This window comes from Lepidochelys olivacea (assembly GCF_965140295.1).
Source record: "Lepidochelys olivacea isolate rLepOli2 genome assembly, chromosome: 1".
Classification (NCBI taxonomy): domain Eukaryota; kingdom Metazoa; phylum Chordata; order Testudines; family Cheloniidae; genus Lepidochelys; species Lepidochelys olivacea.
Window position 1 is genome coordinate 254243810 of NC_140411.1, and position 15289 is coordinate 254259098.

The 15289-nt window shown below is 41.9% G+C and overlaps 1 protein-coding gene across 2 annotated transcripts in view; it reads right to left on the reverse strand.

Annotated features, from left to right (window-relative positions):
* APPL2 (adaptor protein, phosphotyrosine interacting with PH domain and leucine zipper 2) overlaps positions 1-15289 on the reverse strand; it is a 57384-nt gene that overhangs the window by 11849 nt on the left and 30246 nt on the right. For both annotated transcript variants that reach the window (XM_084611026.1, XM_084611027.1), the window contains exons 7-14: positions 15138-15196; positions 13552-13698; positions 10806-10888; positions 3584-3742; positions 1759-1947; positions 656-698; positions 518-574; positions 348-436 (exon numbers count right to left, since the gene is read on the reverse strand). In XM_084611026.1, coding sequence (XP_084467152.1) covers positions 348-436; positions 518-574; positions 656-698; positions 1759-1947; positions 3584-3742; positions 10806-10888; positions 13552-13698; positions 15138-15196 — 826 coding nt within the window. The remainder of the gene's footprint in view (positions 1-347; positions 437-517; positions 575-655; positions 699-1758; positions 1948-3583; positions 3743-10805; positions 10889-13551; positions 13699-15137; positions 15197-15289) is intronic.

A 15289-nucleotide genomic window follows, 5' to 3' on the forward strand; every position in this document is an offset into this window, starting at 1 on the left:
GTGCTGAGCACTATACAAGCCTATAACAAAATGGTCCCTGGCCCAAAGAGTTTACAATCTAAGTACTGTGTGTGCTTCATAAAAAAATGAATAAGAGAAACCCCACCTGTATGTTAAAATTGGAAGTGGCTGGGGCCTTAATCCTGCAAGCTGGACTGCATGCAGCAGAGCCCTGAACTCAGATGGGATCCCATTGCCTTCACTGGGATTCCACACAGGCACAGGGGTCTGCTGGGATGGACAGAGTTGCAGGGTCTGGGCTTCCCACAACTCTCTTGCCCTGTAAGCAGAGTCTGACTGACCGCACAACAGCAAAAATCACTCCTACAGAAAAGCGAAAGCATTACCTGGGACGCAAACTTTCATGTTTTTTTCCGAAGCTTGTGATGGGGGTCACTGCCTGAAGGGCCGTCTGATTTAACTTGATTGCAACAGCCTACAAAACAAAAAGACATTTCACCCTTCCAGAAATGCTATGGGTCCTGGAAAGAACAGATGAAAACAAACAAGCTCTCACCTCTGGATTGTCGGTGAGATAGATCTGCCTAGAGATGTTGTTGATTGCACATATCCACTGTAAGGAGAAAAGAAACTGAACACTCTAAACTATTTAGTGGATAAGAAAGTAAAAACGTTAACCAGGGAAATATTTTACCTCCTCATATTCTTTTTTACTTTCTGCTTGAAGGGTTATCCCCCTAAAACACAAATACATTAGATTCATGTTTTTCTTGGTATCATTGTTATATTACATGCCCTCACTCTCCCTGCCCACAGAGACAGTTTCAAGGGGGGAAGACTCAATAATCTCATAAATTCATCTTTAACTACTGCGATTCTATATACTAGATAAGGCTGTAAGAAAATCATAAGCCTTGATTTCGCTGGGGAAACCGCAACTTTTAAACACACACCACAACTTTCTATAGTTGCCGTGAATTTGAGTGGGGTTGCGACCCCGAGTGCCAGGTTGCAATACCACTCACTCAGCTTTGCGAGCTGCTGCGCAGGGTTGCAATGCCACTCAAACCTGGCCCAGCTGCACTTCCGTCATGCTGGCTTTGAGAGCAAGGCGGGACACATGGCGTCCCTTCTGTGCTGCTGCCCTGTTTGGGAAGGCAGGCTGCATAGCTTGGCAGAAGGTGCTGCAGCTTATTTGGGGGTAATTTGTTTTGTAGTACTTGAACTGATCGCACTGAAACCACAGCTTTAACAAGCCACGATTGCAACTTTCGCACCAAAAAAATCAGGACTCTGTTACAGCCTTAATCAGAGGGTTGTACTGGACTCCTAGCTCTGCACTCATGATAATGATACTCACAAGTACTTCAGCTAATGAAGCCTTAACAGCCCTCTGAGATAGGTAAGTCGGTATTATTCACATTTTGCACACAGAGAACTAAGCTATCATAAATCTACAGAGGCAGCCAGTGTCAGAGTTGGCATTATTCTGGAATACCTGACTCCAAAGTCCTACACTCAGGCTACTAAATTGTGCCTCTGAGTGTGCAGCCAGCAACCCCAGTTGTGTGAATACCCTATTCCTAAATGACACAACATTCATCCTTTATGCAATGTGGGCACTTGATTTTAAAAGTGCAAAAATACTCTTTCCTGTAGGTCAACGTTATGACGGCAATCCAGCTCAGTTAAAATGGCTGTCACTAGGGAACTGTTAACACAATGATTAGGCATTCTGAAACCCCATCTGGTACACCAGACATGATTGGCTGCTAACAGAAAACTTGTGACCCATACGATTTTCCTGTAGGAGTGGTGATCTGAAAGCAATATCGTCGGTCTTCACAGTCCACTGCCATTACAGAGCAGTTATCCAGGTCCTGAATCAGTCCTCCAGCTACTGCTCCCCTAGGCTGGCACATCAAGTTTCCACCTTGAGTGAAGAAATAGAGTCTGTCCCAGGTTGTAGTCACCAGGCCTGTTTTACTATAGGGAACACACAGTATTAAGACCAGTTAGCACAGTATTTCTAGTTAGAAATAACCCCCAATTCAATTCCTGGATCAGAAGCCCTCCCTCTGCCCAAACTCTGAGCAAGCCCTGCTGCAGATGCAGGGCTGATCCTTATTTTCAAACAAGGATCTTTGTAACTTGTAAACTAAATTTCAACAAATGTGTCAAAGACACCCATCCACAATGGAGAGACATCCCCAGGGCAAGCTGAAGGTTTAAGGAGCAGTTGGTTTTGAGTGATCCAAGTTTAAAATGAACAATCATGTGCAATACTTCCTAGCTGCGAACAGCAGAAGGTTTAGGGAGAACAACTGAGATGAGGCTGCATGGAATTTTATTGTACTCTATAAAAAAAAGATACAGTAGAACCTCAGAGTTATGAACACTTTGGGAATGGAGGTTGTTCATAACTCTGAACAAAATGTTATGGTTGTTCTTTCAAAAGTTGACAACTGAATATTGACTTAATAGCTTTGAAACTTTACTCTGCAGAAGTAAAATGCTGCTTTTAACCATCTTAATTTAAATGAAACAAGCACAGAAACATTTTCCTTACCGTATCAAATCTTTTTTTTAAAATTTTTTTCACTTAACACAGTACTGTATTTGCCCGGGTTTTTGTTTTTGTTTTTTAGTGTCTGCTGCTGCCTGATTGCAAACATCCAGTTCCAAATGAGGTGTGTGGTTGACCGGTCAGTTCATAACTCTGGTTTTCGTAACGCTGAGGTACTGCTGTACTTTTGAGTGATCAGGAGCAGCAGAAATTTCAGCACACATGGCTATACATTTTGAAAAGTTACACTTCTACTAGTAGAATCTTATATTGAAAGTACATCCTTCTATGGAGCCATTTACACAATCCTGTAATCCATCTCTTACACTGCTGTTGAACCGTAACATTTGTAATCCAGTTAACTATCAAAAACTGTTCAAATTAAATGCAAACTGACATTTAAGTTATTTCAAAGACACAATATTCAGGGCCCATCCACCTCTGCTGCTCTTCTATATACATAACTCCTGCTGAAGTCAATGGGAGGTTTAGTAAAAGGAACTCTGCAGGATTGAGCTCTAGTATGGTATATGCTCAACGCTATGGACCTGGTTTTTCTGTACAACTCCTGTCAGTGTAAAGGGAAATTTGTGGAAATCCAAAATCTAGCTCCTCCTTGTAAGCAGCATTGCATTTTCATTAGCCCATAAAAGAGGGAACATCCTGATCCCAGTCTCAGAGACTCCAACCCCAGCTGCAGAGCTCAAACCAACACGACGTTTTATTTTTAGACACTCAAATGCATGAATTCAGGCCTTGTAGGTGAATTGAGCTAGAGGGAAAACCAATTAGTCACAAAGGGGAAGACTTTCACAAGCCCCTAAAATGTCTTAGGCTCCTAAATCCCATTTTCTAAGGTGATTTAGGAACTGAAAGGTAACATTTTCAAAAGTGCCTAAATGATGTAGGAGTCTTAATTCCACTGACTTTCAATGAGACTTCGCCCTGAAATCACTTCGGCGCTTCTGAAAATTTTACTCAAAGAATCTTCATGGTAGAGATAATGCAGAAATCAGTTACCAGTCACAGACAAACAAGGCGGACTATCCTTCTTACTTTCTAAGATTAAGGTAGCCAGCCTTCTGAATAAGGTTTCTGTTGATTGTTGGTGAGGTGACATCAGAATCTGGGGTGTAAACAGACTCATTAACTGAAAGCAAGTCCTGCTGGGATACTCTCATGGCGTCAGCTTCAGCATCCAACTCTCCCTGTATGCTGGAAAAAATCAAAGCCGTTTTACTGTCAGTCAGTTAACCCAGGGACACATCTAACGTGTATCTAATCCTGCAAGAACAAAAATATTTATGTTAAATACATTGTATACTACTGTGGCACAGCTGGATTAAATGCACAAAAGGTGTTTACACGCTGTTCGCTGCTGGTTTGGAGTAGTGGAAAGAGAAAGTGGATTTTTACATGGATTTAACAGGAAAAATAGTTATAAGAATACACATGAAAGGATCTCTATGAGCACTTGGTCAATGAATACAGAAAGGAAGGAAGGAATGGAGAATGCGATGGCGATTAAGGAATTGCTCCCAGTAAATTAATCTGGGATTACAGAAACGAGATGCACCTGCTAAGGACACACTGATCGCTTGTGTAATACTTGTGTATCTGAAGAAGTGGTGTTTTACCCACAAAAGCTTATGCCCTAATAAATCTGATGCAGTCTTTAAGGTGCCACCAGACTCCTTGTTGTTTTGGTACAGGTAAGGCTGTGTTTTTAATTTGGTAGCGACAGTATCACCAAGTTCTTCACTTGGTGTTTGTCCTGAAATTCTGGTGTCTAAGGACAAGTGTGCTTGGCAGCTAGTTTACTGTAGGCATGCTGTACAAACACATTTACTGTATTTCTACAAAAACAGCATTTACTGTGAATGTATTTCAGACAGTACTATGTTTTTTCTTGGAACGACTACTGTTTGCACCAAGGATGGCTGTTTTCTTCCCCAAACGTTATAAAGGAGAGTGACATGGAGAGAGGAGATATGAAACTGACCAAAAAGCATGACACGATGGCAGATTATTTTCTGTTTGTCACAGCGGTGCCAAAGGAACAGCCTAAAAAGGGGCCCCATTGTGGTAGGCACTGCACAAACACAGCATAGGACATGGTCTGTGTCCCCAACTGGTTACAATCTAAATAGACATGACAGGCACAGGGGGGCGGCAAAGGGGGTGGAATACACAAGCAGAGCGAGCAATGTGATAGCAGGAAACAGCACGTTAGTTCCATTATTTTGGGGGCAGGGGGTGAGTGAGCCGTTTAGTTATAAGGGGATAAGCTACGTGGACAAAAAGGGAAGGGGCTGAGGGGGACAGGGCAGGACTGTGGAGTGAAGCCGAAGTGAAGAAACTGTGAGGACTGTGAAATGCTAACCATTAACAGTGAAAATCAGGCTAGGTTGGTTTGTTTGCTTGTTTGAGACCCAAACAAAGCTTCAAGCAGCTAAACAGCGCATTGTACACATCGTTCTGATTGAAGCTGAGCAAACGGATGCAGTCATTAATACTAAATCGGTATGTTCCTCATAATGTTCCTGCTGGGCTTTATAATAATGTGTCTTGGCTTTCGCGGAACTGGTTTGTTTTTTTCTGAGAACTGCGTGATTAACTGGAGTTCCTATCACTGAACCACTGATTAGTTGATCAGAGAGAGCCCTTCGACAGCATGCCACCCACTTTCAGAAATGTTCTGGTGGCAGCTGTAAGGATACAGAAAAGCAGCAGAGTCCTCCATCAGTCACACAGGCCTGGACTCAATGGGCCAGATTTTTCACAAGGACCACTACTGAGTTGACTTCCATGATTTATGCACCTGAGTGTTATTCCATGTGAGTATGGTTTGCAGAATCTAACCCAATCGGAAGTTGCCACAACTGTCTTATTTACAGAGGTCTTAGAAGAGCAATGCAAGGAATTGTTACTTAAGGAAACACAAGTGATTTGGGGCTAAAACTTAGGTTCTCTTTTTTAGTAGGGGCTCACAAAACCTCTTGTGAATAGACTTTTTTAAAAATCACTGTAAACAGGAGGGGCAGAATGGGTTCAAACATTCCCCTGCTTACCGGAAACCCTAATCCCGTCGTACTAGTTAGTGCAAGAAAACCAGAAAGTGACACAGACTAAACAGAAGTCTGATCATTCTAGATTCATATTAAAGAAATGGAAAAAGGGAATTTAGCAGCATAAATCTTGAGAAGTATATCAGATTTTAAAAATTCTTTCCATTGCAACACTATTATTGGAAACATGAAAAAGATTTTTTTTTAATTTCTATTTTCCTCTTGACAGTGTCCCTTCCAGTGCAGTGAAATCAAGTCTTTCACTTCTGTAACAAGTTTAAAATAATAAAATCTTCCACAGTGATATGATTTAGAAAGCAGACATGGTTAGAATTAAACAAGCAGAACCCAAATCCATCTTCATGTCCCTGTGTAACTCCCATTGTGGTGAATGGTAACTGCAAAAGGATCTCAAAGTACAGAATTCAACCTGGAGAAATAAAAATACACGGATGCAACAACAGACACTCTTACAGTGCTGAACAAACATGGATCCACAGTCTCACTATTATGCATTTTCAGCTTTGGAGTAAATTCACATTAACTGATGCTGCCTGTACTAATGTGAAAAGAGAGCTAAGAGGTCTGTGTCAATAAATGCTAGTAGACTACCTCTATACCTTCTTTTTAGTCCTAATGCTTGAGCCAATCAGAAGGCAACATTTTGACAGGTTTCCGTGACCTGAGGAACCAATCAGACGTGCTATTAGACTAGAAGTCCTGCCTCTGCAATGCCTCCGTTAGAAGCTCATATTTGGCCAGACATCCCTCCTGCCCAAAGAGCCATTCTGGGCTCAGTCAGGAAGTGACTGTGGGTCTGCATGCCCTTGTGTGGTGCTGGCTATTTTAAAAAAGCCTTAAAGACTGACAGAGTAAGTTTGATGATATGCTTCCCCGGTTATACAAATGGTGGTTAGCTAAAAGTGAGACACCATGGGCTCGATCCCCAGGTGAACTACAACAGCATTCAGCTCACCTGGGGAGAAGGGGAACAAGGTGACTTTACATCACCTTCCTGCACCCTCTGGTTCCTGATCCTGCAGTCTGCCAGCCCTATTCCACTGAGAATTCTCCTAGTACAGGCTATTCCTCAGAGGCAGCAGCGGGGGCTGACATTCTAACCACAGTGTCGTTCTAAAATAATGGACAAGGAAGGTCACTGTTTTCAGAATAGGAAAGAAGGAAGCAGTTTGTATTAAGAAAAAGGTATATTATGGAGCACTATTAATAACATTCAGGGCCAAAACGGTCCCTATTTAAGCCAGTCTTCTACGAAAAATGAAAGAAGGGGATCCATTATAATAGGGTTGGTTGCTAAAATGGGACTTTCAATCCTTTGTGGCCTTCTGATGTTTTGGTAGCTGTTGCTGGGAAAGTGGGAATCTGTAAACACCCAGCAGCCTTCTGATCTGCTGAGGCCCTCAAATGGAAAAAGGAGGTATAGCTATACATGACCTATGCCGTTGTTACTCTGATTGTCCTAACAAGAAAAGAGGTGAGAGCAGGTTCTACCGCTAATAGAATTATGAACCCGGAATTACAGAGGAGTGTCCCAATACTTGTGTCATTTCACTCCCCCAAGAGCGAGACTCCGGCTAGATGGAATGAAGGAAAAGTTCTTTCCTTTTTCAGCTACAGAAAGCGGTTTTCAAAACATAGGCTGAAGATATTAGACCGGATAGTCAGCCTTCTGGATCTGGGTAGGTGCCTTGCAAGGACAATATGCTAGAAGACATTCCCCTCCTTTCAGATAAACTATAACAGCACGAAACATCAGATTTTTCCTACTCACTTTTCCAAGCCCCCCAGGAGTCACTGCCTGCATCCAACAGATGGCAAGGAGAGGCAAGAGAAGGAGGTATCAAATAGTTCTGTCACTTAGCTTACAAAAAGAAAATCATCTGGACCTGCACATATAATTTATGCTTATTGGAATGTTGGGACTTCTGTTGGCTGGGATTCCCCTCACAGCTTGCGTGTGAAACTCTGAATGTGTCAGGCAGCAGCAGCTCCTTTAATGCTTCAAAGGCATAACAAATACTCAAAGTAACCCTACAGCGCACATGAAATATGGCACCCATAGAGCTGGCGACTGCCTACCTGAGCCAGACAGCAAGCTGCTTCAACTGCATTTGGGGCCAGTTCTTCCATTACTGAGACCACAACCCTACAGACTTGATCTGCTGCTTGGGAGACTAAACTTTATAGCTCCTGTAGTTGTTGCTGTTCTTTTGGGGTCATAGCAGTGATAGTAACCTGGATGGAGAACATTGCATTTTAGTCCAGGTTAGGAAGGATCTGACTGACTAAAGGCATATTCATTCTTACGTAGTGTTACAGCTCTGCTTTGCAATGGCTCATTTCCAGGACTTCCCAACTTTGAAAAGCCGTGCCGCCCCAACCCCCAGAAAAATAAAACCAGCTGTGCTCCCTTCAGTCCTACAATGTGAGGTTAAAGGCTGAGTGATAGATTTGAATTTTAATGAAGTTAGATTGTATTTTAAAATGTGTCAGCTTTTTAGTGTAAGGAACGACAGTCAATATTGGATACAAGATGCTTGAAAACATTATTTAAATTACATTTAAACAGGAAACAGAACATTACTTTCTATATTTAGAACAGTGTTGCTTAGTGATTTTTTTTAACAGTAGTGATTGAGGCAACATTGATATTTTTCTTCTAACAAAACATCTCTCCTATATGGAGTTTCTGTAGGTCCTCAGGCTGAGCTTCCTTTCAGTGGGGCTCCTGGGGCTTCTCTCCACTCTACCTGCAGGGTGGGTTGGGAGAGAAAGGCTGGCATCTCCTCAGTCCACCCACTTGTGGCACCAAAAATATGGATCACTCAGAGGATGTAGGATGATTCCTTCCTTTTTTTTTTTTAATACGCTTTGATCACTCAAATAGTTAACAGTGTTGCTATTTAAAAGTATCACCGTTTGCATCTTGGCAACACATTGAGATGAACAGTGCCATTCATGCCTCTTCAAGGTATTGTTTCATACTCTCTGCACACTCAGGCAGACACCACTGCACTGGTTACACTTGGGTTGTGTTCTCAAGCTTCTATTCACAATCACACCCAGCTAGAGCTTTTTTTTTTTTTTTTTTAAATGAAAGCTGAGACTCTGGAGCACAAGTGAGAGTCCCATCTGCCTATCTGCTTCCAGCTAGTCCTTTGTGCTTCCTCACTGGAGTGTCCACTGGCCTTTGGGAAACCCGGGCCTACTCTGTAACATGTTTCTATGGTCTTAACTAGAGTGTGAAAAGTGCCCTGAATAAACAAATCTACTGTATATAGACAAAACATTCTGGCATCTCATAAACAGAAGGCACATGCTATTGCTGGGGAGCTTAAAAAATGAACTTTAGTCTATGAACGATTTGAAGCATATGGGGGGCATCTTTGTAAGGACTGTTTAATGTGGAAAGGATAAAAGTAAGTCAAAGTAGGAAAAAGGTACATAAAATAAGGAACAGTTTAGTGAAAGCCAGTCATGTGCTTTTATATGCCTTTTGAACAGTCCAGAAACAAGAAGGGTGCTCACTGGAAGTTAGAGGCAGCAAAATTGAAGCTGAAAAAGAAAATACTTTTGTGCAAACTGTAAAGAGAACTCACTGTTGCAGGATTTTATTCAAGAGAATGGCCTAGTGAAACTGAAAAATAATTAGACACTTCTATGAACAAGAATAACAGCTGCAATTGCACGACTGTGGATAAAACTATGACTATCAACTTATGCCCTGAAGCCTGAGGATTGATTGCCAGCTGGGATCAGGAACAAATTTTCCAATCTTGGGATAGTATAAAACAGTTGGGCAAGTGCATTGTAGGGGGTTTATTCCTTCCCCTGAACCAGCTGGCATTGGACATTATCACATTCAAGATACCAGAGTACATGAAACATTGGTCAATTCTGGTACGGTAACTCCTTTCTGGTACGGTAACTCCTTTCTGGTACATATTCCAGGTTATTTATGACCTTTGCTCTCACATGAATTTATATTTAGAAGGCCACCACGCCCAGAAGAGGCAGGGATTTGGATATGCTTTTGTTAAAAAAAATGGAACCGTTATTTGCCCTTTACAATCTAATGTCCCACCTAACAGTCTGTTTAGTGCTTTCTCTAATCTGTCCCAGTCAGACTGTAAGCTTTAAAATGTTTTCAGGACTGTCTGTAAGTTCGGATTTCATTGTCAACTTCTGGTCTCATGAGCATTAATTATAAAAAAACCAATTTCCATCTCCATTAGAAATGCAAGGAGAAACAAAATGTTTGCCAAAGGCGTAAGGACAAAATTGGGAAAATATTTAGTAAGGGCCTGATCCAAAGCACACTGAACTCAATAGAAAGACACCCACCAATTTCAATGTAGACTCTAAGATAGCTAGGGCAAGGATTGTCTTTCTTCTATGGTTGTTCAGTACCCAGCATAATGGGGCCCTGATCCTGAGTTTGGGCACTACCATAATATTAATATTCATTAATACTAAATGGGCTTTACATCAGGTCCTAAACTATTAAAAAACAGAAATCAAACAATACAGATTACATAAAACAATGCTATTAAAATGATTTGGGTTTTTTTTTGGTTTAGACTACACTTTTCCCCATTTAAAAGTTTTTCAGTGACATCACATACAGGACACCCTTTTCAAACACAGGTGCTCAACTCCCGAATTTCTGTGCTCATGAAGGGAATTAGGTGTTTATTTACCCTCTTTATGCTCCTAAATGCTTATCTGTGTGTCGAAAGATGGGGTTTTGGATGTCCTTATTAAAGGTACCCAGATTTAAAAAATTGGGCTTACGATCTTATTTAATGTACAGCACAGTATTTGGGCTTTATTCCGAAGATCCTCAATTGCCATTGAAAAAAAATCTCTGGCTCTGCTATGCACGTATTCCCTGCAATGCACAGATAGTATATTCCTTTTATACACACACACACCCCTCCCTACCCATCTGTTCTTTCACACAGTGAAGTGCAAATGAAATTAAAAAAAAAACAAAACCCAATGAACTCTGTTAGTCTGAGCCCAACCCTGCAGCCGTCTGGTGGAACTCCTCTCCTGAGTAAGGACTGCAGGACTGGGCCCTGTGTGGGGCAAGCCCCCAGCCAGGCACGGCAGGACGTTAGTAATCTTGCTTGAATTTAACACAAATAAATACAGAAAATCAAACTGAAACCTAGGTGTTGTGTTACCTTTGAACCATGTTTGAAACTGGTGATAAAAAGCTGTCCATTCTTTTGGAAAACATCTCTGCTCCCTTCTTAAAAAAGTTAATCTGAAAAATATAATAAGGGTATTCTGGAAATTATCTAAGAAAGGTTTGTCAATCAAATAATGGATGGTGGGGCAGGTGCCTAACATGATCCTGTGGTGACTGATGTCACAGACTGCCATTCGAATCTAAGGCATTATTGAAACACCAACCTCTCCCTTCCTACCTCTTCCCCCCCAAACATGAGGGTTAGTGGCCACTGACAGTCAAATTACTAATATTAACGCTATTAACTGGCCTAAAGAACCATGTCACCCCTCTTCCATCCACCAGATTTGTCAGCATTGTGAAGAACCTAATTACGTGCCAGTCAGGGATGTAAAGATGTGTGATCCATGACCAACATAGCTGTGGCGGCAAATGCCCCCTACTGTACATGCAGTTGGGGGAGGGGGGCGGGGGAGGGCTGGAACAAGCTCTATCAGTAAAAGCGCAGTTTTGCTAGTATAAGCTGTGTCCATACTAGGAGTGCTTTGCAGGTATAGGATACCCATATAGCCAGACCCCCAAAGTACTCCTAGTGTTGACCTGGCCTGAGATGATCCTCCCTAGCATCTGTGCTCTTAATCAGCGTAACCAGACGAATGCCAAGGAAGAAATGGATAGGGGCAAGGAAAACAAACCCTACCCATTCTGACCGACTACCCTTCCCAAGAAGAGTTCAGTGAGGTTATTTTAGTTAGTGGCTCTTGAGTTAGATGGAAACCTATAAAACACCATTCATGCATTAACTATTGGTTCATATTAGATCCCGTATCTTATCTTACTCCCACCTCCATGCATAGGAAGAAGCAGCTATTGCATATAGACACTAACAGTTGCTCCTCCCTCCAAATTATTTCCAATATGCTAAGCCTCATCCTCACCTTCTCTTTGGAAACATGAAACACAAGGCACACACATTTTAGCAGACTGATTAATATGGACAACTTACAGTACAAAGACTGATAGGCACTTTACAGCTTCTTATGTATGTATATGAGTTGGCTTCGGGCTGGCCTGGCACTTTGCATTCCCACAGTAACAAGGCATTACTATGTAGGGCATCCAAAGTCCAGGATTTCAGCTTGGCACTTTGTTTCCATACAAGCAGATAAGTGGGAATGCCTTATGTTACTCTGCAGTGACATCAGTGGTTAAAGTAGATTGAAAAAGAAAGGGAAGCACTTGCTGCACCAGCCTGGGAGGGGGAACTGTGAGAAAACACTACTCTCTCTAGACAGGAAGAGGGAGCATCATTTGATTTTAGCTGGGGAAAATCAGTGCAGTCTTCTCCTGCTGTGATTGACACCTGTCCCAAGAGGGAGTAAACTCCCTCTACTGGTGTAAGTGGACAGAGAATTCTTATGTTACATCCCTTTTGCACAGGTAGAGATGATTATGCAAAGAACAGGAGAGTGAAGAAACAGATCCACTCGATTTTTGTCCCAAGTGGAAGTATGAAGCATCAGAAATATCATGCAAAGGCCTGTTCTCATGAGATTTCCAGCAGTTTTGCAGACTAAAGCAGTGTGTATAAATTGCAGAGAAGGCCCTGAACTACTTGATCTTTATTTGTGCTTTTTGTGGTTTCCCCCTCACTAGATAATACTGCACAGACCAGTGGTCCCCAAACTTTTTACCTCGCGACCCCCCCCTTACCTCCGGAGCTGGGGCCGGTAGCAGGGCTGTATCTCTGGGAGGGATGCGGACATGGGTAAGAGGGGCGAGGCCCCAGGTGCGGGGATGGAGGCCGGGGCCAGGAGCGGAGCTGAGTGGCACTTCCTGCCCTCCCCGCCACAACGTTCCTCCATGCCTCCCTAGGGGGGCATGCCCCACAGTTTGGGAACCTCCGGCGTAGACTTATTTACACTCAGTAGTTTCAGGTCCTGGTTCTCATTTACATTAAGGACCCTTTACATCATTCTGGAAGTGTAAACGGACCTTAACATAGAGCCCTCAAAGTGCTGTACAAATATTAATCAATTAATCCTCCCAACACTCCTGGGCAGTAGGTTTTTAGTAGTACTGCCACATTTTATGGACTTGGAGACTGAGACAGAGACTTGGCCAAAGCCACATAGCAAATGTGGCTGAGCAAGGAATAGTGTATAGGATTTCCTAGCCTCGTGCTCCACCCACTTGACTACACTCACTCTGCTACTGTCCAACACATGCTCCAGTTCCTGTTCACACGAGACTCCTCATCAGCATGCTGAATATCTCATGCTGTGAAGTAAACTGTCACACAGGTGAGCTTATAAAAGCACAAAGTGAACAATGACATGGGAGTAAATTTTGTTGTGATGACAGTTTAGTGTCCATACCGTTCAGCCTAGAATGTGCTGATTTTGCTTTTGTGTGTGTTTTAAAGTAGTATATTTATGAGTAGCTAAATGTCCAACTATTTGACCATAAATAAAGTACAACTTTGCTTTGCAAAATTTGCCTTGCAAAATTTGGCTCAATATGCACGTCGTTTGAATACAGAGAGGAAATCTACAGGTTCACACAGAAAGAATAAAAATGGCAGCACAACATTTTAACAGGAGACTTTCTGAATAAGGTTTTCCATATTTTCATATGTCAGCTGCCACAACTCCTTCTATGCCAAAATGTCTTGCATATCCCAGAGACATATTCCTTTAAGTGACATTTTTCCACTATCCTGGCTTTACTGTACATACCTGTCCTTGTGTATATCCTAGCATAGGTTCCATCATTGCAATTCTCTTCCTGTACTGCAGAGCATTCAGGGCACAGTAATACTGTAATGATGAAAGATGCTGCTTCCTCCTTGCATTTGCCACCTCCTTTACTACTTCTGTCTTTAGCTGAATAAAAATGTGTGCAGAACTTTAAAACTGGCAGTCATGCAATGCAGAATCATGTTATGGATATATCCGGATCATTTACTGATTAATTTAATGTCATCATTAAATACTTATTTTTTATTATGGAAAACAATATCTCCATGACAAGATAAAAACAAGCATTAGAAGTAAAACAATTAATTAAATCATTTAATATAGGCTCTTCCTGGCAACATATTTAACTGCCTCTCTAACTTTAATTGATGTATGCAGGGTAGTTATAGCTGTGTCGGTCCCAGGGTATTAAGGGGACAAGGGGTTGTGGTAATAAATTTTATTGGACTGACTTCTGTTGGTCAGAGACAGAAACTTTCGAGGACCTGAAGAAGAACTCTGTGTGGCTCGAAAGCTTGTCTCTCTCACCAAAAGAAGTTTCACCTTGTCTCTCTTCAAGCCTATAAGCAGGTCTCTGAGCTATAAATAGTACAACTACTACATATTTTAAATTGTAAGCTTCAGGTTATGACTTCAGTTACATCAGCGTAAGTCTGGAGTAATTTCATTGTAGCGGAGATCAGAACCTGGTCCTATATGTGTGTAATTCATAGAACTAATAATTCTGGGCACAACTCACAGTCTGCTGTATGTCCAAGCACATACATCCGATACAGGAGCTAAACATTGCATTCTGATCTATAATGCAGATCCCTTAAATGATCTTCTGATCTCTCTAAAAGTGTCAAGTCCCCTACTGGTGCAATCTTATATTCTTTGCACACTTTGTACTGAGGGGGAGGCTTGGGTGTGCAAAGAATGCAGGATCGGTCCCATTGACATCACTTCCATGTGCTGGAGGTGGAATGAGAATCAATATCCAAAGACCTGGCAGGCACACTGAAGAGGAGAATGTAGTCCTTTAAGCACAGCAGATATACGGCATTATTACATCACTTCAGGTACAAACACACTGCATCAATAATCCTCTAGTACAGCATCCACCCCATAGAAGATTGGTAGACACATGGGTTTTACAGCAGAAGGCCTATAAAAATCTTTGTGGTCATTTTGGATTTCTTCTGTCGTGAAAAAGTCATCCTTACAGTTCCCCTTGCTGCTTTATGGCCTCAAATTCAACAAAACGCTTAAGCACATGTGTGACACAGAGGCTGACTCACAGCCCTAGGTGCCCCAAGAAGCAGCACAACGTGACTTACTTGAAACATGTAAATAGTTCCTTCAAGTTAGGCACATGCTTCAGTACCTTTCTCAACGGAGGCCTAAAAGCTTTGTTGCTGACTCAAAAGTCAATCACTGGGAGTCTTGAGCTACTGTGGATTCGATCCACAAAACCCAGAAGTTTGTACATTTGCTAACGCTGTAGTTAAAAATGAATATGTAGGCAGAGCCGCTGATTAAAAACTTTCCGTACATTAAAAACCAAACTATAAGCCTTTTTTTACCTTTTCATTTTCTCTTCTTTTCGGTAATCGGCTATACTTTGCCATGGAGAGATCATGTTCTGGAAACAAGAAACATTTTCAGCATCATGGCATGGGTATACACACAACATGTCTCCGGTGATATAATTAGTGCATGCCATTAGAAACGAACA